Below are 23,276 nucleotides of genomic sequence, written 5' to 3' on the forward strand. Positions count from 1 at the left end.
TATATATATATATATATATATATATATATATATATATATATTTATCCAGTATATAGATGGATGGGGTGATGAGAGAAGTAAAAGCACGAGTAATGGGGAGCGGGATGGTTTTGGTAATGAATGATGATGGATGGAGTATCTTAAATTTGTTGTATGCTGATGATGCAGCACTCCTTGAAATACCTGACAAGAACTTGGTAGGTTTGTGCGAAGTTTTGCTGATGTCTTTGAGCGTCGTGTCTTGAGAGTAAATGTAGAAAAGAGTAAGGTGATGGTTATTTAAAAAGAAGGTGACTCCCAGTGTGATGTTACAGCGAATGGAGAGAGACTGGAATTGGTGACAAAGTTCAAATACCTGGGTACAGTGATAGAAGAGAGAGGAAAATGTGCAAAAGAAGTTGAAAGTAGTGTGATACAAAGAATGAAAGTAGCTGGTGCAATGAAGGCCTTGATAAGAAACAGAGGCTTGAGTGTTGCAGCTGCACGAGGCTTACTTGAAGGAGTGTTAGTGCCAACTTTAACATATGGATCTGAGACTATGGTGTGGCATGAAAATGAGAAGTCAAGAGTGAGAGCAGTGGAGATGGGATTGCTGAGGAATGTACATGGAGTGCAGAGAGTGGATAGGATACGAAATAATGTGATTCGTGAAAGATGCGGAGTAAGGAAGTCTGTGGACACAAGAATCGAAGAGAGCGTAATCAGATGGTACAGTCATGTAGAGGGAATGGATGACAATTGTGATGAAAAAGGTATATCTGAACGAATCTGAAGGAAGAAGGAGGCGAGGTAGGTCGAGGAGAAGGTGAAGGGATATGGTGGATGAGTGTGTGAGGAAGAGGGGCTTGGAAGTCGGTGAGGCTAGGGGACTGACGAGAGATCGAGCTGGCTGGATAAATATTGTGAGGAGAAGCGCATGTTTAAGGAATTTGGCACCCCTATTTAACGTGACAACGACCGGGTTGACTCTTTCGGATACGTTTTTGTGAAGCTACAGAATGTGGTGAATGCTTTAGGCGTATCAGATAGTGACAGAATTCCGGGGGCTTGAATGGTGAGTGAATGGAAGCGTGGCTCATTGGATTGGGCAAACTTGGGCTGCCTGGACGTTGGTACTCCATACCCTGCCCTAGGGTGAGAAAGGAGGTCCGGATGATGATCATATGATGATGAGTAAATCTGAGTAAAAGCAAGCATGAGAGTCAGTAAAAGCCAGTGAAATTAAATAAAAGTTAATGAGAATGCCTGAGATACAAGAGGGAAGGCGAGACAGAAAGGTAATCGGAACTACATATGGACTGTAAAATACAAGACATGGTAATAATACAAGTGAAATGATTCGGATGCAACGTTCAGAAGAAACCAAGAAAAAGCATAAAACTCCATTCCAATTCCGTATCTTTATTAATCCTTTTTAAGCGCACTGTAGAAGGAAACCATATCATCGGAGAGAGAGAGAGAGAGAGAGAGAGAGAGAGAGAAAAAAAAAAATAATTCACAATTAACCCTTCCTCATGCTGGCGACGTACGATTGGTTTACGGGTGGTTGAAGGAAGAGTGGTGCCTGTGAAAGTGTAAGTGTTACTCGTTTTATTCGTGTATGTCACTGTGTCATTAAAAGAGCTGACAAGGTGACAACATATGCAAAAACACCTATTACCAGCATTCATCTAAAATGTGTCACATTTTGGTGCAAACCCTAGACTCGAGGCACACGCATTACAAGATGAATTTGTTACCACCAAACCACCGAAACTAACAAAAACCAGCAAGAAGGAGCACTCACAGAGCGCAACACGCATCATTAACTGTTTCTTGGAACCAAAACTTTTGTTGTGACCTAAGCTTTAACAGATTACCGCCTAATTCGAATTACGTCTTTTTTTACCTAATCCTTAACCCTTCCACCAACTCTGCTTCAAATATGATCATAGCGGCATTCTGATCTTTCCTTGCGACCTTGACATTTCACTGATTGTTCTAAAATCGAATCTCAGTATTCTAGTTTTAACTGAACCCTTCCACAATGTTTCGTCTCCATCAGATAAAAACATTAAATTGACCTAGGCATGTGACGGCCTTCGTCCTAGTGTAAAAAAAAAAAAAAGGCCTCCTGTGTAATTCTTAATTCATTGCCTGTCCTAAAGTCATTTTTTTTTTTTCAAGGCAAGATCAAAACTGTTTTAGTTATTTATTTATTTATTTTTTTTTTTTATCACACTGAAGTCGATGTTTGGCCGTTTCCTGTGATCCTGATTTTTGACTATTTTAAAGACTAAATCGCTTCAAACTTGCCTCACCTAGGAAGGGCCTAGCCGCAGGCGAAAATCATCTAAACTGCGCATCCGCCAGAGTCTCGTCGCTGATTGGTCCATGTTTTCTCTCAGCTGGCAGATTAAACAACAGAATTTTAAGCAAATGCAACAGTAGAAACTAACAAAATTTTGCACCTTTTGCTTGTCACAGCTTTAGATGGGTAGGTTATTATAATATTGTTGTACTGTCACTCACACACACCTTTGGAAGCTTGAAAATATATTTCCTTTAGTAATCAACGATTTATGAACGAATTTCATAATCATGTTGCAAATGACAGATTTGGACTTGCGTTGTCAGATTGGCTTAAAAGTAAATATATATTTTTTCTTGGTGACAAAAATTGTCTTAGGTTAAATACCTTATGCACGTTCCTGTTAGCCTAGCTTATTCTACAGGAGCTGGGGCTTATTTTTATTATTCTGGTTTTGGTGTCTAATCTGCGGAATATGAGGTTTTACCCTATAGGCCTATACTGATATATGTTTTTAAATCATTCTATGATATTTTCTTGTGTATTTGGATGTTTCCTACAGTAGGTTACATAAGGTTAGGTTAGGATAGTATAAGAGTAATATTTTTATCATTTCTGACAGAAATGAATGTCAGCTTTGAACTAATCACATTTTCATTAAAAGAAAAAAAGAAAGATAAAGTAAAGCTTCAAAATGAGTTGGGTGTAGTTCTGGAAATTTACCCTTTTAGTATTCGATGATTTATGAACGAATTTGATAATCGTGTTGCAAACGACAGGTTTGGACTTGAGTTTCTCTTAGCCTATTCTACTGGAACTGGGACTTGCTTTTGTTATTCTGGTTTTAGTGTCTAATCTGTGGAATATGAGGTTTTACCCTATATACTGATATATTCACACCTACAATAACGACTTTGCCTTTACAGCAGGCTAAATCAATCAGCGACGAGACTCTCGGGCGCATGCTCAGTTTAGATGATTTTCGCCCGCGGCCAGGCCCTTCCACCGAGGCAACATAGGCAACATGTCGCATGCGACTTGCCTGGTTTTCAACATGAATGTTGAATGCGGCATTCAACCAGGAGACATGTTGACTGCGACAAGTCAACATTGTTGTTTCATGTAGCATGCTACATGCCAATGTTTATGTTGAATGCCACAAAACCTTTTCCACCGATTCAACAAAAACCGAGCCAGTTGTCAACACGATGTAACAGACAGATATGTAGAGAGACAAAGCTTAACAAAAAAACATATAAGTAGATACCGTGTAAAAGACACACACACACACACACACTGCCGAATAACTTATAAAAAGGTGTGAATGTAACCTATAGAAAGACGGTGCTGCGTGCCCGCTGTCAAGAGGAAGGCACGAATGGAAAATTTTCTGAAGTACCGTATCTTAGCTTAACAAGAGATACGATAGAGAGAATAATGTAACAGAAGAAAGATTTGCTAATGTTGGCACAGTATTAGGACTGGTGGAGAGAGAGAGAGAGAGAGAGAGAGAGAGAGAGAGAGAGAGAGAGAGAGAGAGAAGGGGGGGGGACGGTGAGAAGAGGAGGGAAGAGAAAAGAGAAGCGACAAGAGAAGACACAAGTCGAGAGAGAGAGAGAGAGAGAGAGAGAGAGAGAGAGAGAGAGAGAGAGAGAGACTCACCTGTAAATTTTAACAAGGTGCATTTTGCAGTGTTTCTCGGCTTTGATGCGCCTTTTGTAAACATATTCTTAGCTGGTAATTAATTTGATCTCTCTCTCTCTCTCTCTCTCAACTTTGGGCAACACAGTACGTATAGAATACATCAGCTTTTTTCGTTTTTATTGTTTTGGGTTTCTGTTTAAAAGGCTAACTTTGAGGCTTCGTGTGAGAGAGTATTTTTTTAATGTTTTTTGTTTCAGTTTTTCCTTGACAGAGTGTGTGTGTGTGTGTGTGTGTGTGTGTGTGTGTGTGTGTGTGTGTGTGTGAGAGAGAGAGAGAGAGAGAGAGAGAGAGAGAGAGAGAGAGAGAGAGAGAGAGAGAGAGTGTGTGTGTGTGTGTGTTTGTGTGTGTGTGTTCTTGGCTACTCCTCGCAGTGCATCTAGTTTTGCCTGGTTATTCTTGTATTGTTCCAAGCGTATATCCCATAGAACCACAAGTTTTCTATATTCTTCTATAAAGTCTACGGTTTTATTCTTGAGACCAATTCATCTTGTTGCTTTCAACATCGAATCCTTCCCGCGACTGGTGGGTAGGCGGCCATCACTAGGCAACAGGCTAAATCTTGTCGCATGCGTCACGGTCTACGGGCAACTTGTTGCCACCTGTTGTATGCCACACAGTCGCATGCTACATGTTGCCTTGTGTTGAACTGGTTGCAACACACTTAGCCTATACGACAATGTAGCATGCCACATGTTGCCAAACTGTTGCCTCGGTGGAATCGCGCCTTAACCTTCATCCAAGTTTAGTTCAAAATATCCGATAAGAATATATTAAGTTGACCTTGCCCTGTGACCTAGGTCTTTGACCATTCCCGGTTACCTTGATTTTTGACTGTTCTGAGAATGGGACCCTTACATTTTTTAAAAATTATCCCCACCCTCCCTAAAATGTTTGGTCTAAATCTGAAAAAAAAAAAAAAAAAAAATCTGCTTAAATGAATCTTGCCATGTGACCTTGAAGTTTGATCTATTGTTTATCAAGTAAACAGATTATTCCTTGGCTCACCTTCAACCATTGCACCATGTTTGGTTTAAATCAGACTAAAACTGAGCAAGAAGAGGACAACATACGTAGATAGGAACAGCATCTTCATTTCAGACGTTTCGAAATTTAAAATATCAGTGATCTTCGTGGAATAAGGTAAGTTGTGTAAAGTTTCTTGTTCCAATTTTGAGTGTTTTAACCGTTAATGAGTTTACAGTTAAGAACTCATTATGAGTTTGCAGATTGCTTGTGAAAAGTTCTTTACCTGACACACTATTTGTGCAGCTTTGATGTCACATCCCTGTATATAAATATTCCCGCTGATGAAACTGTTGACATAATTTTAAAACTGCTGTATAAAGACTGTCACTTTTGAAGGTTCGTTTGATTACATTTAACAAGGAACTAGGTAAACAGATTAATGATGTTGCTAGTGGATCACCTCTTGGACCTTTTTTTATTTTTTTTTTTTCAGTATCTCATTTATGTTCTTATGAGCAATTATGACTAAAAGATTGTCCAAGTAATATTTACCAACCGCGTTGCGAAGCGGAGTGATAATGTTTTCATTTGAGAGGCTGGCTGGCTGGCTTTGTTTGTGCTGGGTAAACCAGATATCTCATGAACGGCTTGAACTATCAATATGAAACTTTCAAGGTATCAATATATGGCCAAAATCTTGGACGAATTCGAAAATGGGCACTCGGGGTCAAGGTCACGGTCACCAAAATGGCTGCCAAAGGTCAACTTCTAGACCCACTTCTAGATCACATCTACAGTACCACTTTGTACAACACTGTTGACCCCATACCCCATCTCTGAATCACACAAAGTCTGCAGTCCCACTTTATAATTGTAGCACTGGACTGATTAATTACACACACACACACACACACACAAACAATTATTATTAATGTATTTTAAGTCGGCCCACACCTCACTAACCGAGCGAATGTACGGCACGGTCTGCACTACAGGTGCAGAAAACTTCAAATGAACGTCGGATCATTTACAATGTAAATTGGGTAAATTATTTTACTGATACACCTGATCAGGAATATGAGTTAGTAATTATTTTGCTACCTTGTGTTTTCCTTTTAGATCACTGATGATCACATTTCATTATTGAAATGTCTGAAATAAAGATGCTCTTTGAATCTACGTTCGTTGTCCTCTTACTGTTCAAGATGAAGTTCTTTACGAACACCGACTACCTGAAATCAAGAGTGAATAATTTAACACGCACATAGACACGACGCGTAAAACACAATACCCTCTCTAGCTCCACGAGACCTGGTAGAGAATCTCAAAAATATTCCCTACAGTCACTAGAGGTAACTTTTTTTTCTGCTACCAGACAGTTTTATTCATGAGACCACTGGGACTACAGGGGTTAGATAATTGTTGCCTTCACGAACCCTTTCGCTAACAGGATGTTTCCTTAAGGTGAATAAAATCGTCGTGTAGCTGCAGGAAAAAAATATCACATCCTTAGGATGAGGAAGTTAGAAACCCGTCACTGTACCTCAGGCAGGAAGTAGCCACCAATTTGGGTGTCTTGGGTAGTGGCGTGACCCACGGCGAAGGGGATGAGCGAGGATTTGCGGAGGATCTCGTGAAGGGTGGCTTCTAGGTACGGTAGTCTGTGGTAACGGAACACAACATAAATAATAATAATAATAATAATAATAACACTAATGATGATGATGCAAAGAGGGTGAGTTCATACACGGTTAGGATTTAGTGTGTGGCTTTTAGATAGGGTAGCATGGGGAAGGGAGCACAGGCATAATGAACATAATCATCATAATTGTGATCACCCTAATCTTAATTCCCTTAAGCAGGAGAGGGTTAGGTCATACTTCTAACTACAAACTACCGGCTTGTCATCAGTAACACTGTTGGCATGACCGCACTAAACGTTCAAAACAAATGTTCAGTGTTATATTACTTGCAGGTAAGTTATCCCTACAATACTCTATTTATTCTAACATGGCCCAGAACTTCGTTTTCTTGTAGCTAATTTCACGTAGCTGAGTGGCAGAAAAAGACGAGACTGTGACTCTACATCTGCTACATAACCCATCTTCGTGACCAGCACCGTTTCATAGTGTTAACAGTGTGTTACATCTGACCACTCAAGACGAAAGTTGGCATTTTAGGACAAGTTAGCGTAGTGGTTTACAAACATACGAGTATTCCGTAATTTTTAAGAAACTATATACATAATTATTTAGTTAGGCACACAGCGTCATAGCAATATTTTTAGAGCGTGAACTTGTTGAACGAAAGGCAATGATAGACTACATGTGTGTGGATGAGCGAATGAGAAGACAAGTGTTGGATGCAAGAGTGTGGAGAGGGTGGGGGAATGGAGTCTCGGACCATCACTTAGTGATGGCCAAGGTAGAGCTGCAAAGAAAGTGGTTGAGGAGACGAAGGGGAAGACAGGAGGAAGCAACTCCTGTGAGAAGAGTGGAGAAATTGCAAAATAGTGAGAAAATGACAGAGTATAAGAGCTTAGTGGAAGAAAGACTGGGAAGGTATGAGCTAGAGCAGATGGAAGGGGTGGAAGACGTATGTAAGATATTCACGGAAGAGATAGGTGCAGCGTGTGAGGCGGTTTGTGGAGTGAGGAGGAGATGCAAGGGTGTGCAAGGGACAGCATGGTGGAATGATGAGGTGAAACGAGCTGTGGAACAAAAGAAGAAGGCATATAGTGAATGGTTAGCGAGTAGAGGTAGGGGAGAAGATGAGAGAGAGAAGAGAGAGGTATATGTGAGCAGAAGGGAGGTTAAGAGACTGGTGAAGGAGAGTAAAAATAAAGTGGATGAGGAGTTTGGGAGGAATCTGAGTGTGAAATGGAGTGAGAGTAAGAAATTGTTTTGGAAGGAGGTAAAGAAAGTAAGGCAGTGTGAAAGGGGAAATAGTAGGGGAGTGAAAGATAGGAATAATAGATTGTTGGTGGAGAAGAGAGAGAAACTGAGGAGATGGAAGGAGCACTTTGAGGATTTGTTGAATGTGGAGAGTGAGAGCAGTGCGAGTATAAGCGGTTGGGGAATGGCTGGGAGAAGAAGAGATGAGAGGAGGGAGGAAGAGATCAGTAGGGCGGAAGTAGTGGTAGCGATGAAGAATATTAAGTTCGGAAAGGCCCCAGGAATTGATGAAGTGTGTGGTGAAATGCTTAGGTATGGGGGTGAGATTGTTGTGGAGTGGATATGGAAGTTGTGTAGATTGGCTTGGGAAGAGGGAAGGGTTCCAGAGGACTGGAAATCAGGTATATTTGTTCCTATATACAAAGGAAAAGGAGAGAGAGAAGTATGTGGTAACCATAGGGGTATTTGCCTACTTAATATGACTGGTAAAATATATGATAGAATACTCATTGATAGGGTTAGGCATATGACTGAGGAGCTAGTTGGAGAAGAACAAGGGGGATTTAGGAAGGGAAAAGGGTGTGTAGATCAGATATTTGTTCTAAGATGTTTAGTGGAGAAGTATCTAGAGAAGGGAAGGAAAGTGTATGCTGCCTTCATGGACTTGGAGAAAGCTTATGACAGAATAGATAGGCAAGGTATGTGGAAGGTATTAAGAATATATGGAGTGGAGGGGAAATTGTTGAGTGCTGTGAAGAGTACGTACGAGGGAGCTAGGGTTACGGTGCGAGTGGATGGTGAGCTGAGTGAGTTCTTTGATTTGAATGTGGGACTGAAACAGGATTGTGTGATGTCCCCATGGCTGTTTAATATATACATGGATGGGGTTGTAAAGGAGGTGCAGGGTAGGGCAGTGGATATGAGGGTGGCTCTAATGAATGAGGGTGAGATTTGGAAGCTTCCGGTGTTGCTGTTTGCTGATGATACAGTACTGTTGAGTGAAGATGAATGGGAGTTGCAAGGTTTGGTGAATAAATTTGGGACAGTATGTAGGAGGAGGAATCTGAAAGTTAATGTAAACAAAAGTAAAGTTATGGTGTTTGAGAGGAATGAAGTCACAGAGTGTGCAGTGAGGTTGGATGGTGAGGATATGGAGAATGTGAGTGCATTCAAGTACTTGGGTAGTGTGATGAGTAAGGATGGAACTTTGGGGGATGAAGTGCGTGAAAGGGTACAGCAGGGAAGGAAGGTTGTTGGTACACTGAAAGCAGTGATAAGAAATAGGGAGGTGAGCATGGAAGTTAAGAAGTCACTGCATGATAGTATTGTGATCCCTACCCTGACGTATGGGAGCGAGGCATGGACCTTGCAAGAGGAGAACAAGTCAAGAGTGAGAGCAGTGGAAATGAGTTACTTGAGAGGAGCATGTGGAGTGACGTAGAGGGACAGGTTGATGAATGAAAAAGTGAAGAAACGCTGTTGGGTGGATGTGGATGTGATTGAGAAGATTGGGAGAAATACACTGAGGTGGTTTGGACATGTGAAGAGAATGGAGAATGAAAGACTGACTAAGAGGGTGTATGTAGGTGAGGTGGAGGGAGGGAGAGGGAGAGGTAGACCGAGGATGAGGTGGAGGGATGGAGTTGAGAGGTATATGAGGGAGGGGGGGTGAGTTGGGGGGAGGGTAGTCAATTGGTGGGTGACAGAGCGACTTGGAGGCGTTTTGTCTGCGGCCACCCTTTGCGGGATTAGGGCGTCGGGCTATAGATAGATAGATAGTTAACACCATTCGTTTTTTTTCTTTTATTGTGTCTGACTCTGGGCAAAGGCTTCAGGGCCTATATTTCGGGGGCAATAGCCTATCTCAAGGCCCAGTAGTCCTCCTACACCTTCACATGTCACCACTTCGGCACTAACACCCACCGTCCGTATTGAATACATGCTAGGGTTGTCTCATACAGGACTGGTGTATTGGTATTAGCGGGGGTATTTTTACGACATGTCGGCGGGTCACCTGGCAGATCAGGAAAGTCTGCTTTTTATGAAATTCAAATCCTTAAACTGTTTCAGCCACAGCCTCACCATTTACCCATTACATCAGTATACAAATAACGTGGTACTTTGTCAGTTAACAACACAACATCACGTGCACCTCTATTAGGGCATTAGACCATTTCCTTCTCATCTCAACCACCACTTACGCCAAGCAGTTAAAAATAAATTATCAGCCATTTGGGGTCCGATTAATGTGAAAATGAGTTCTGCAGACACAGAGGGAACTATTAACCTAGTGCCTCGAAAGTATACCAGCCAGTATTATGAAGTTCAATGAAATTTTGAGTCCAAATAATTACCACTGCAAATATTTGCACTTCCTGTTAAAACGTGGACCATATGACACGATGCGGTAAGGTGTCCGTTATATATATATATCATCTCATCAGCCATTTGAGTGTCCACTGCAGGACCGGCCTATCCCGACGGAAGTGAGGACGATACAGCCAATGTATCTCTACCAAGTGGCTTAGGCTGTCTGGTAGAGACTATGTAGGGTGAGAAGTGCTTGTAAGTGTAATTGTTGTGTTGGAGTGGCTTTGGATGTGTGTGTAGTCTGTGAACCAAGTGTAATCGGCCTGTGCAAGCTGACTGGGTGCAAACATACTTTACAGTATGCGACACTGGTTCAACCACAGCACCCCTTGTGTCCGCAAGTGCAGTATGTGGCATGAAGAATGCTCTCAAAGTTTATTACCCTGGCGGGACGCGAACCCTTTTCACTTCAGTGTACGAAAACGCACACTTTACCACAAAGGCTCCATATATATATATATATATATATGACTGCACGTTCCGTGGGTGTTCATTCAGTGGGTGATCAGATAAACAGTGTATGTACGGAAGGGAGAAGCACGTTTTTGAGATGGGTCAGACCTCATAGGAAAGTTTTTCCTCATTGGTAGGGGAAAAAGTTGTTTGGAAAAAAAAAAAAAAAAAAAGGGAGAAACAGATTTTGACTAATTAAATATCTCCTACAGATGAAGAGCTACCTGCCCTCACTTTCTTTGGTGATCACCACCAGCATTATACTGTATATAGTCTTATTGTACCGTGGCTGGATTTCAATATTAGATGTTCCAACTTGCAGTCTGTAATGTTGTGCACGTTTCCACACGAGCTGTTTCAAAGGTACGTTTTTCATTCTCTTAAAGGCAAGCCTGGGGTGGGGGTGGGAGATATTGTTCTATTTACCCATTGGTTGTTGCACAGGCATACGAATATATCTGTCATTCGTTAGTCAAGTAACCCACATAGCATCACTAGAGGCACTTTACGGTATTACACTAAGCCACTGCCATAGGTCTTTTATGACAATCCATTGATGATAAGTCTAAAGTAAATAACAGAACAAGCACTTCTGTTGACTGTGTGACCTGCATCACTCCATGAACCGTCAAAGGGAGAAGAAAACAATGGTGTGGTCAGCAAAGGAGTAAGTGAGATTGCCTGAAATTTTCACGAGCGGTGAAGCTTGGAAAATATACCCTATGAAATGGGTGCTGTAGGAATAGCAGTATGTGGTATGAGTGCGGTGAATGTTTATTTCAAAATGATCTCCAGGATTTAGTGTCAGGGGGGTTAAAGAAATTAGCGGGACAGAGAAATGGGTAGGTTGAACTGGAATTGTGTTAGGGATTTGGGATGGATCAAGAAAGCAAACCCTGCGAAAATGCAGTAGGACTGTGGAGTGTGGCTTACGGTGGCTTCTGAAGATGTAAGGATAACACTCAAAAAGACAAGTGAATTTTGAATCTCATTCCACTGTACTGAAACCTCCCGCAGACGTGTTCAGGATTACTGAGCACAAATGTAGGAAGATGAAGAGTCGTGCTATCCTTCCTCAGGATGTGAGGATAATAATATTAGCCTCACATACTGTATATCCTCACATATTATGTAACCAGTTATGAAGGAATGATGATACTAAATATTTTGGAAAAGTAAGTTTTCCTCTCTATTTCGGGACCCCAGAAGTGTACAAAAGGGATTAACGTCGTGAATTCGGTAGGTTCGAATATATATATATATATATATATATATATATATATATATATATATATATATATATATATATATATTGTGTGTCAGTCTCTGGGCAAGGATATGATAGTCCTTTATCTGAGGCCTCGCATTACTGTTGCGGTACGCGACCCTCCTTAACATATTACAGCTTGGGCGCTGATACTACCATTTATACCTAATATATGCAATGTCTGGCTCATTCAAGACCAATTAAATGGTATTAGCTGCTTTTTTTGTGATATATCACTTGGTGATTTGGAAGATCAACAATAATTTATTTACTGAAATTCAAAACATCTGTTCTTTCCCTGCTCCAAATGAAATCGAACTCCTGCCCATTCATATAGTAAACAACATCTCCAGCCGCTCGGCTACAACCTCAGGCACGTTGAAAAGCCCTGAATCTGGCTCAGTTATTCTTCTGGGAACACAGGCAGTGATTATTACTGTGGCTTCTGTAGGTGTGACGGTAGAGTTTCACGGGGCACCACGCGGTCAAGCTCTTCCTGCACCTTCTTCTGCACCTCAGGGTAAGCCGCCATGTAAATGATGACCCAGCGAAGTGTGTTAGACGTGGTATCGAACCCAGCAGCAAACAGGTCGAATATGGTTCTCAGTAGATCCTCATCTGGTGAGAAACATCATTATATAAATTGCTGTTATTGTTAATGGCACAGGTATTATAACCATCATTATACCTTCACCGTCAAACCTGTCATTTTGTCCAGCCTCTCTCTCTCTCTCTCTCTCTCTCTCTCTCTCTCTCTCTCTCTTTCTTTTTTCTCTCTCTCTCTCTCTCTCTCTCTCTCTCTCTCTCTCCATCTATCTATCTTCCATGTACTGGAAGTTCTGGGTCCACTAGCTGGATATTTTAAGAATTCGCTGACTGACCGGCCACAGAGAGCAGTAATCAACAAAATGTGTTTAACTGGACATCAGTCACAGTTGGGTGTCCAAGTGCTCAGTTCTGGGTTCGTTCTTCCTTATTCATGTCAGAGCTATAAATGTGGGCATTTTCTGCCGAACTTCAAAATTTGCTGACAATACAAAGCTAGAGGTTAATCCAATGTCGCTCAACAAATATTCATGTGAGAAGGAACTTGATTAAAATAAGGGGAATGGTTTGAATGGTGGCAATGCCGTTCAGCCTGAAAAAATGCAAGGTGATGGACACTGACTATGAATTCAAAAGCAATCTGCTCCTTGTTAGGAAGGACATTCAACAGTATCGGCCTGGAGAAAGACCTGGGTGTCCTCATCAGCGATAGCTTTGTATTCTCCAGCAGTGCATTACGTAGACAGTAAGAACAGAGGATTTCAGTTTATATAAAGAGTCAGTTTAAGTACCGATCCCATGAGATGGTCCTTTCTTTGAACAAATCATTTGCACAATCATATCTGATATATACTGTGCAGTGTCATGGACCGGAAGGTTGATATCGCGAGGCTTAAAAGAATCTGTGAGCATCCTGATAAACTGATTCCATCTGTCATTCATATGGGATACCAGAGTTTGTTACTGACGTTTGGCTTCTTTTTCGTAGTGAGGAAGCATTTCTGTGGACAACTAACTGACGTTTTCATAGTCTTTCATTTATCTGAAAACCTTGATTACCATCACTTTCGCTGCTAAAATATCCACTCGACGTGAAATCTTGATCTGAATAGTTTCCATCTTGATACACAAGGCAATATTTTCGCGTCTGTGACATATTTGGATAAAGCTTTACTTGACATAAACAGCTGTAAAATGAATGTTTCTTCCACTCCTGTAAAACAGCTAAGCCCAGCCACATTTCTTCGGGCTAGGATTGCTTCCTTTTCTATGCCCTCACTGTAGGTAGAATAGGTGGGTGGGGAGAGCCTTAATCTGCCCTATACTTATCTCACATTACTAGAGTAGGAACTCTTACATCGAACAAGGGCGAGTCGCTCGTCAAGTAGAGAGGTTTTCTCAGATATGAGCGGTCCGGTATTGGCCCAGCCCAACCCGACCCGGCCCACCCGTAACGTTTTTGAGAAGCTTATATCTCAGCAACCACAAGGCAGATCGCTGCGTGGTTTGCACCACATGACAGCCCAGTTCTTTAAGATTTGTTTTTGACAGGTTTCATCACATCCAGAAGATGCCCATGACATGTGACACGCGCCAAGTGCAGAATGTCGAAAATCTTCAAAACAGGGCCATAAGCCAGACGGTTTGTCGTAAAGGCATAAAACTTGGTGGGTGGATAGCCATCAATATACTCTAGGCATCCTGTGGGTGTAAGGCGACATTTCAATGCTTTTGGATTTAAATAGCCTCGCTCGTACCTAGCTGACAAAGGCGTTTTACTGGTCTGATGACATTATTTATGCTATCGCTCTCTGTGCATCGGAAGACCTGTTGAGGCATTACTTTTCCGTGTAGCTCTTTGTAATTCTCTCTCTCTCTCTCTCTCTCTCTCTCTCTCTCTCTCTCTGCACTTACCACAAAAGAAAGTATTCAACTGGGAATCCTCCTTCTCCTTCTCCAACAAATACTCGTCGATGACGTCACGAGGGTTGGTCTTGTCTAGGGTAGCCTTGTGAAACGCCATTACGTCCTAGGAGAGAGAGAGAGAGAGAGAGAGAGAGAGAGAGAGAGAGAGAGAATTAGATTTTGAATGACGCCAAGCTAGCACTACAAAACAGGCTGTCGATCTATCTATTTATCTGTTAGTTGATTTCTACAACATTTTCAGTCCCAAGGATGCATCCGTTATCGTTCTATTAAGCATTTGAGTCTTACAATATATCTACAGTACAGTATATGTCATTTACTTATCTTCTCTCCATCTATCGGTTCGTTTGTCAGTTTACCTATCAATCTGTCAGCAACTGTGATAATCAGTCATTTACATTACTATAGAGCGTTTAATCTGATCTAAGAAAGATTCCTGATGCATTTCAGCTAAGCTTAGTGAGGCTAGAAACCAAGGAGACCTGTTCCTTACCACATAGCTAAGGTTCCTCTAATTTAATGCAGCTGCGACCTAGTAATGAAGTTATAAGAGTGGCAGAGTTCCATCAAATGAAAACAAATTATAGCCAAATTATGTATCAATTAATGTACCTTGCCATCCTTCTGCTTAACTTTGTCAGTCAGTTAACCTGTCTCTCTGTAGACACATACTGTCTAAATCTCTCTACCTGTCAGTCTGTTTTTCTACCTGTCTGCCAGTCTATCTGTCCGTCTGTCTGTCTAATTATATGCGTATCAGTCTGTCTGTACCTTTCAATCTATCTAAGTCTATCTGTATATCTATATCTATATCTGCCTACTCTCTCTCTCTTTACATATATATATATTTTTTGGATCGATCAATATATCTTGAATAATTAGTCAATATGTCAGTCTATCAGTCACTATGTATCGATCACTCTGTTAAAAGGTGAATAAACTTGTTTAGTTCTCATTCAGTTTATAACCAGTCATTATACCTGTCTGTTTATTATTCATTGTCTACTGTACAGTATACTTCGTTATCCTAACTTGGCCCAAAACTGCCATCTCTCCTTCTTGAATGCTGGGTTATAACAAAAGATCAACACCACAACATCATGCTAGTCAAGATGTACTATGTAGCCTAAGGGAAGTAGAGCTGTAGCACTGTCGTTTTCTGCAACAGTTTCGGGAAATAATTACAAGAAGACGAAAACCTAGGTCAAATTAAAGTAAAAATGGAGTAATGAATAATTCAGTATCTCTTTATCTACTCCTCAGATAATCTGTCAGTCAGCAGATCAGTCTGTTGATCAGTCTCTGGCAACCTCTCGGCCGGGATACTCAGATGTGGTCATAAGATATGACATGGTGGCTCTCATAACGAACTTATGATATCATATCCTATGATATGCCTACGACATCATAAGTCTCAAATACTCAAAACATCTTTATGATATCGTAGGCTAGTCATAGGGCGATTCCCGAAAAGCTCGCTAGAGGGCAACAGGGTACCAGCTGATTTACTCTCCGCCAATCGCAACCCGTGTTTCTTGACGTAAGAGCCAATAAAAACTGAGAAACACAGGAAAGCAACAGCTGATATGAGATAAACACAGGGCGGCTTGGATGAGGAGTTAATCGGCATAATAGTTGTTTTAGTGGCTAATATTGTGAACAATAAAGTAATGGAAGGCCTTCCTGCAAAGAAACGTCGACCCAACTTCTATTAACTCCCTCATGGGCGAGAAAACTGAGTGAGTCATAGGAGCCTGTTACAGGGTGTCCGAAAACAGTTAACCATATTTTATGGTGGTATAGCAGTTTGCCAGACACTTTTTTTAGCCCTATGTGTCACCCCCGTGCCTGCCAATTTTCGATTTTTTTTTTTTTTTTTTTTTTTTTGGCTGAAATTATAGATTTTGATGTGGAGGAACGATTGGGCAAATATGAATTGGAGCAGATGGGAAATGTGGAAGGTGTGTGTAGGATATTTACAGAAGAAATATGTGCAGCATGTGATGTGGTGTGTGGAAGGAAGAGAAGACGGAGGGGGGTGCAAGGAACAGCGTGGTGGACTGAAGAGATGAAACAGGCTGTGGCACAAAAGAAGAAAGCATACAATGAGTGGATGAGAAATAGGGGCGTGGAAGAAGTTGAGAGGCGGAAGAGAGAGTTATATGTAGAAAGAAAGAGAGAGGTGAAAAGATTAGAAAGAGAGAGAAAGAAGAGAGTGGATGAGGAATTTGGAAGGAATTTGAGTGTAAAGTGGAGGAACTGTAAGAAAATGTTCTGGAAAGAGGTGAAAAGAGTAAGACAGGGTGGAAGTGAAGTTAGCAGGGGAGTGAAAGATAAAAATGGTAGATTACTAGTGGAGAAGGGAGAAAAAGTGAGCAGATGGACAGAACACTTTAAGGATGGAAGTAATGCGAGTACAAGTGGCTGGGGAATGACTGGGAGAAGGAGGGAGGTGAGAAGACAGGAAGAAATCAGTAGGGTAGCAGTTGTGGAAGCAATGAAGAAAGTTAAATCGGGGAAAACCCCGGGAATTGATGGAGTGTGTGGTGAAATGCTGAAGCATGGGGGAGAGATAGTAGTAGAATGGATGTGGAAGATGTGCAGATTGGCCTGGGAGGAAGGTAGAGTCCCGGAGGATTGGAAGTCAGGTATAATTATTCCCTTGTACAAAGGAAAAGGGGAAAAAGAAGTGTGTGGTAATCATAGGGGCATTTGTCTTCTTAGTATAATTGGAAAAGTGTATGGTAGGATACTTATTGACAGAGTTAGAGAAAGAACAGAGAAATTAGTTGGAGAAGAACAGGGAGGCTTTAGGAAGGGAAGAGGTTGTGTAAATCAGATATTCATTCTTAGATCTTTAGGGGAAAAGTTTCTAGAGAAGGGAAAGAAGTTGTATGCGGCTTTCATGGATTTGGAGAAAGCATATGACAGGGTGGATAGACAAGGATTGTGGAAAGTGTTAAGAATATATGGAGTAGATGGGAAGTTGCTGAATGCTGTGAAGAGTATGTACGATGGTGCGAAGGCTGCAGTGCGTGTGGATGGTGAACTAAGTGAATTTTTCTCTTTGAAAGTTGGTTTGAAACACGGATGTGTCATGTCTCCATGGTTGTTCAATCTGTACATGGATGGGGTAATAAAAGAGGTACAAGGTAGGGTAGTGGATGTTGGAGTGGCCCTGGTGAGAGAGAATAGTGTTTGGAAACTCCTTGTACTGTTGTTTGCAGATGATACTGTGTTGTTGAGTGAAGACGAAGGGGAGCTGCAAGGCTTGGTGGATGAGTTTGAGAGTGTGTGTAAGAAACGGAATCTAAAGGTGAATGTAGGGAAGAGTAAAGTGATGGTCTTTGAGAGACGTGAAGTCAGTGAATGTACAGCGAGGTTGGATGGTGAGGAATTGGAAAATGTGAGTACGTTTAAGTACTTGGGTAGTGTGATGAGTAAGGATGGAGGTTTGGAGGGTGAAGTGCTTGAAAGGGTACAGCAGGGAAGAAAGGTTGCTGGTTCTTTGAAAGCAGTGATAAGAAACAGGGAAGTGAGCATGGAAGTGAAAAAGTTACTATATGACAGTATTGTGATACCAACTCTAACGTACGGAAGTGAAGCTTGGACGTTGTTGGAAGGACACATGTCAAGAGTGAGAGCAGTGGAAATGAGTTATTTAAGAGGAGCCTGTGGAGTCACATGGAGAGACAGGCTGACGAATGAGGATATAAAGGAGTATTGTGGTGCTGATGCGGATGTGATAGGAAGCGTTATGAGAAACACACTGAGGTGGTTTGGCCATGTGGAGAGGATGGAGGGTGAAAGACTGACGAAGAGAGTGTATGTGAGTGAGGTGGAGGGGGGAGGAGGGAGGGGGAGGCCGAAGATGAGATGGAGGGATGGGGTGGAGAGGTATATGAGAGAGGGGGGTGTGAGTTGGGAGCAGGGCAGTGAAATGGCGGGGGACAGGGCGACTTGGAGGCGATTTGTTTGTGGCCACCCCAAACGGGATTGAGGCCTCTGGCAATAGATAGATAGATAGATGTGAAAAAAACAGAAAAAAGAAAAAAAAAGAATATTATGAAAAAACTCACCGGATGTCAAAAGTACGTTTTCCGTAGTCCCACCGTCCTCCAGATGTGTGTGCGCTCTATAATCTCCAGCAGAGGTGAGAGAAAACTCTGTTTTCTATGCAAGGTAAACTCAAGTATTCTCTCCAACTTGACTCGGGGGGGGGGGGAGGTATAGGAATGTATCTTACACTTCTCTGTCCACTTCACACCCACATTTTTTTTTCATAGGATTTCATAGACAAAGCATCTTATTTGCGCAAATAAATCACTTACTACTGCAACACCTGTCACATTATACGTATCTCCCACTGTGAATGCATTGTCTTACAGGTACGAGAAAATATGCACAACTTGACTTCACTATGTACAGCCCTTTCACTTACAAAAAATTATTTACAACATGCCTTCAGTATACACAGAGATTATGAGTATTTTTGAGCGTCTCACTGTGAGTACATCGTCTTACTTTTAAGAAAACATATGTAAAACTTCACTAAGTACATTCCTTACACTTACGAGAAAATATTTACAACATGCCTTCACTGTGTGCAGTACTTATAACACTTTCTGGGCGTCTTTTTCCGTACTTACAACACTTTTTGAGCGTCTTTGTGTTGCCTGTGATTACCAAAGAATTGTTACGGTACTCAATAGTTAGCGAGAGTGTGGTACTCCTCAAAACATGGGAATATACATAGTCCTACGTCACACTGCACACATATACCTTGAGTCCATCCGCTGAGTATGTGGCCTTAGGCCCACCCGCACACGGGCCAAATTTCAGTGGACGGTGGCTGCCACTTTTTCGTGGCGAGAAATAAAATGCTCACGAGCCAATTTTTTGTGGCAGCCACAAAAAAAATGGTAACCGGGACCATTTTACCCACCACGCCACTGTGGCTCGCCACTGGTGACCGATGATGGATCCTGTTCATTCAAATGGCAGCCCGCACACAGGCCACTTTGCGGTGACACTGGTGGACGAACTGGCATTGTTGATGGTCCATTCCCTAGCCAAGGTCATGTGTCTTCCTCAGGTTCTCTCCCTAACCAAGGCCTTCTTCCTTCCCAAGGTTACATGCGTACACAAGATCATTCCCAAAATAAAAGGTACACCACACTACAAAGTCGGTCAGTGCTTGAAGTTCGTGAAAGTCTACAGTCTGTACCAGGAAACGTTATCAATGTGTCCTCCCCAGTGCCAGACACAATGTCAGGTATTCCAAGCGTAGCTGAACAGTCTGATTGATTTATATATTTTGTTTATTGGTAGCATGTTGGTGGATTTTTCCTAGCAGTGGCACAGTTCTTTAGTAAATCACTGTCGCACGTTTTGTTAATATCAACATGTTTGCCACTAGGTTTCATCACTTTCAGAAAAGCAAAACATTATCCCATTTTCTTAAATATCTGTGGAATGTATTTCTTTGTTATACAGTTTATTTCCATGCAACATCTTAACACTTGCAAAAATACAACGTCTCATTTATTTTATGACGTGTGGTTAATATACTCAAGTTTACTCATTAAAATTCTTGCGCAACGTGTATGTGTTCTTCTACATTTAGCTTAAGATAACTGCAAGTCTTCTGTTGATACACACTTCCTCATGTTTGTGTTCAGAGGTGAAACTGCAGTTAGCAGGTCATACAAAGAAGCACAAGTTAGTAACTCCTCTGGGTATGCTTTTAAGTCTTCATATAGTGTGTAAAACTGATCCCTGATAAGCCTATGGCTGATTATTGGATGCACCCAGTACTTTCTTGTATGTCTTTTTCTTATTTTGAGGAGCACAGCGATGACACATGCCACCTCATAGACATCCATGATGGAACTGCCTGTGGTTGCCACGAAAAAGTGGCCCGTGTGCGGAATGTCATAGCATCCCTCTCCACTTTTTAGTGTCGCCACGAAAAAATGGCAACCACCGTCCACTGAGAAGTGGCCCCCCCACATGGGCCACTTTTCAGTGGACGGTGGCTGCCACTTTTTCGTGGCGCCACTAAAAAGTGGAGAGGGACGCTATGACATCCCGCACACTGGCCACTTATTCGTGACAACCACAGGCAGTTCCATCATGGATGTTGAGGAGGTGGTATGTGTCATCGCAGTGCTCCTCAAAATAAGAAAAGAAAGACGTACAAGAAAGTACTGGGTACATCCAATAATCAGCCATAGGCTTATCAGGGGTCAGTTTTATACCCTATCTGAAGACTTAAAAGTGTATCCAGAGAAGTTACAAACTATTTTAGAATGACCTATGCTTCTTTTGATGACCTGCTGACTGCAATTCGGCTTTCAGTTTCACGTGTAAACACAAACATGAGGAAGTGTGTACCACCAGAAAAAGAACTTGCAGTTATCTTAACCCGCCCCATCCCGACGTTTTCTGGGCAGTGGTACGCCCCAGCTCCGGCATTTTTGGACCTTTTTTTTTTTTTTTTGGCTCAAACATCCGCTTTTGGTGAGGAACATCGAAAATTCATAGAGAAATCACTCACCTGAGGTTTAAAATACTCGATCCAGGTTGGAGTACCTCCTTACCTTACAGGGTTTTCTACCATGCTGGCTGCAAAGAAAACGAGTTCTATAGGAGGATAACTATTCTACACCACTCATAAACGGTATTTATTTATTTTTTTGGTACGAATTTATATGTAGTATGAGAGTATATTGGTTTTCAAACGGTAATATAGGCATTATAAGCACTGTTTCACTCACTAACTCATCACCATTTCTGATCTTTTTTTTGCCACATTACCTGATCATCATTTCTGACTGTTTCTTCTAATGTTTGTCCTCCACATCATCGATTGGGGAATCACTCTGGCCCTGAATTTCGTACCGTGGCATGACATGGCTTTACTGGCCAGGTCACTGATAACAGGTGAATTGCTGAGAAAAGGTCATGCAGGGGGGTGAGGAGGTCATGCTGGGTATGGCATTGTCCCTGCCTGGCATCTTGTAGAGGAAGGTGTCCCGTGTATACGTGCCAAAAATCACTCGCGACAATTGAAAATTGTGCAAATTAGGGACCTTGCAATGTTGCCGCATTAATTTACATCTCCAGGATATGAGTGCACATCATGTGAGGACGTGAATTCACGTCTCCGGGACAGGGCGGGTTAAGGTAAATATAGAAAAGCACATACACGTCAGAATCAAGGTCCAAGTAAAATGGAGAAATAGAAGAAGAGAAGGACGGGAGGAAGGAGTAGATATCAGGAGAGTGGGAAGGTTACAAGAGGATGAGAAAAAGGCAGAATATAAAAGTGGAGGAACGATTGAGTAAATATGAACTGGAGCAGATGGGGGACGTGCAAAGTGTGCAAGATATTCACAAAAGAAATATGTGCAACCCGTGAGGTGGTGTGTGGGATGAAGAGAAGACGAAAGGGGTGCAAGAGGAGAGAGAGGCTGTGGCACAAAGGAAGAAAGCATATAATGAATGGATGAGAAATAGGGGCGTGAAAGAAGTTGAGAGACGGAAGAGAGTTATATGTAGAAAGGAAGAGAGGTGAAAAGATTAGTAAGAGAGAATAAGAAGAGAGTGGATGAGGAATTTGAAAGGAATTTTAGTGTCAAGTTGAGGGAATGTAAGAAAATGGTCTGAAAGAGGTAAAGAGAATCAGACAGGGTGGCAATGAAGTTAATAGGGGAGTGAAAGATAAAAATGGTACATTACTAGTTGAGAAGGGATAAAAAGTGAGCAGATGAAGAGAACACTTTAATGAATTGTTGAACATGGAGAATGAAAATAATGCGAGTATAAGTGGCTGGGGAATGGCTGGGAGAAGGAGGGAGGTGAGAAGACAGGAAGAAATCAGTAGGATGGAAGTTGTGGAAGCAATGAAGAAAGTCAAAATGGGGAAGGCCCCAGGAATTGATGGAGTGGAGTGTGTGGTGAAATGCTGAAGCATGGGGGAGAGACAGTAGTAGAACAGATGTGTAGATTGGCCTGGGAGGAAGGTAGAATCCCGGAGGATTGGAAGTCAGGTATAATTATTCCCTTGTACAAAGGAAAAGGGGCATTTGTCTTCTTAGTGTAATAGGAAAAGTATACGGTAGGATACTTATTGACAGAGTTAGGGAAATAACAGAGGAATTAGTTCGAGAAGAACAGGGAGGCTTTAGGAAGGGAAGAGGTTGTGTAGATCAGACATTCATTCTTAGATCTTTAGTGGAAAGGTTTCTAGAGAAGGGAAAGAGGTTGCATGCAGCGTTCATGGATTTGGAGAAAGCATATGACAGGGTGGATAGACAAGAATTGTGGAAAGTATTAAGAATATATGGAGTAGATGGGAAGTTGTTGAATGTAGTAAAGAGTATGTATTAGGATGCTAAGGCTGCAGTGCGTGTGGATAGTGAACTGAGTGAGTTTTTCTTTTTGAAGGTTTGGTTGAAACAGGGATGTGTCATGTCTCCATGGTTGTCCAATCTGTATATGGATGGGGTTATAAAAGAGATACAAGGTAGGGCACTGGATGTTGGAGTGGCCCTAATGAGAAAGGGCAGTGTTTGGAAACTCATTGTACTGCTGTTTGCAGATGATACTGTGTTGTTAAGTGAAGACGAAGGGGAGCTGCTGGGCTTGGTGGATGAGTTCGGGAGAGTGTGTAAGAAACAGAATCTAAAGGTGAATGTAGGGAAGAGTAAAGTTATGGTCTTGGAGAGAGGTGTCAGTGAATGCACATTGAGGTTGGATGATGAGGAAACGGAAAATGTGAGTACGTTTAATTACCTTGGTAGTGTGATGTAGAGGGCGTGGCAGTGGTGTAAACAACAGGATGAATTGCTCGTAC

General features: G+C 41.8%; 1 protein-coding gene across 1 annotated transcript in view; it reads right to left on the bottom strand.

Moving 5' to 3' along the window:
- The window catches only part of LOC145408988 (cytochrome P450 2L1-like), a 151,507-nt gene that overhangs the window by 73,498 nt on the left and 54,733 nt on the right, over positions 1-23,276 (bottom strand). The window contains exons 5-6 of the mRNA XM_080279560.1: positions 14,405-14,519; positions 12,382-12,562 (exon numbers count right to left, since the gene is read on the bottom strand). Coding sequence (XP_080135686.1) covers positions 12,382-12,562; positions 14,405-14,519 — 296 coding nt within the window. The remainder of the gene's footprint in view (positions 1-12,381; positions 12,563-14,404; positions 14,520-23,276) is intronic.

This window comes from Coenobita brevimanus, chromosome 79, assembly GCF_032717465.1.
Source record: "Coenobita brevimanus isolate Jiangsu-jjx chromosome 79, ASM3271746v2, whole genome shotgun sequence".
Lineage (NCBI taxonomy): Eukaryota > Metazoa > Arthropoda > Malacostraca > Decapoda > Coenobitidae > Coenobita > Coenobita brevimanus.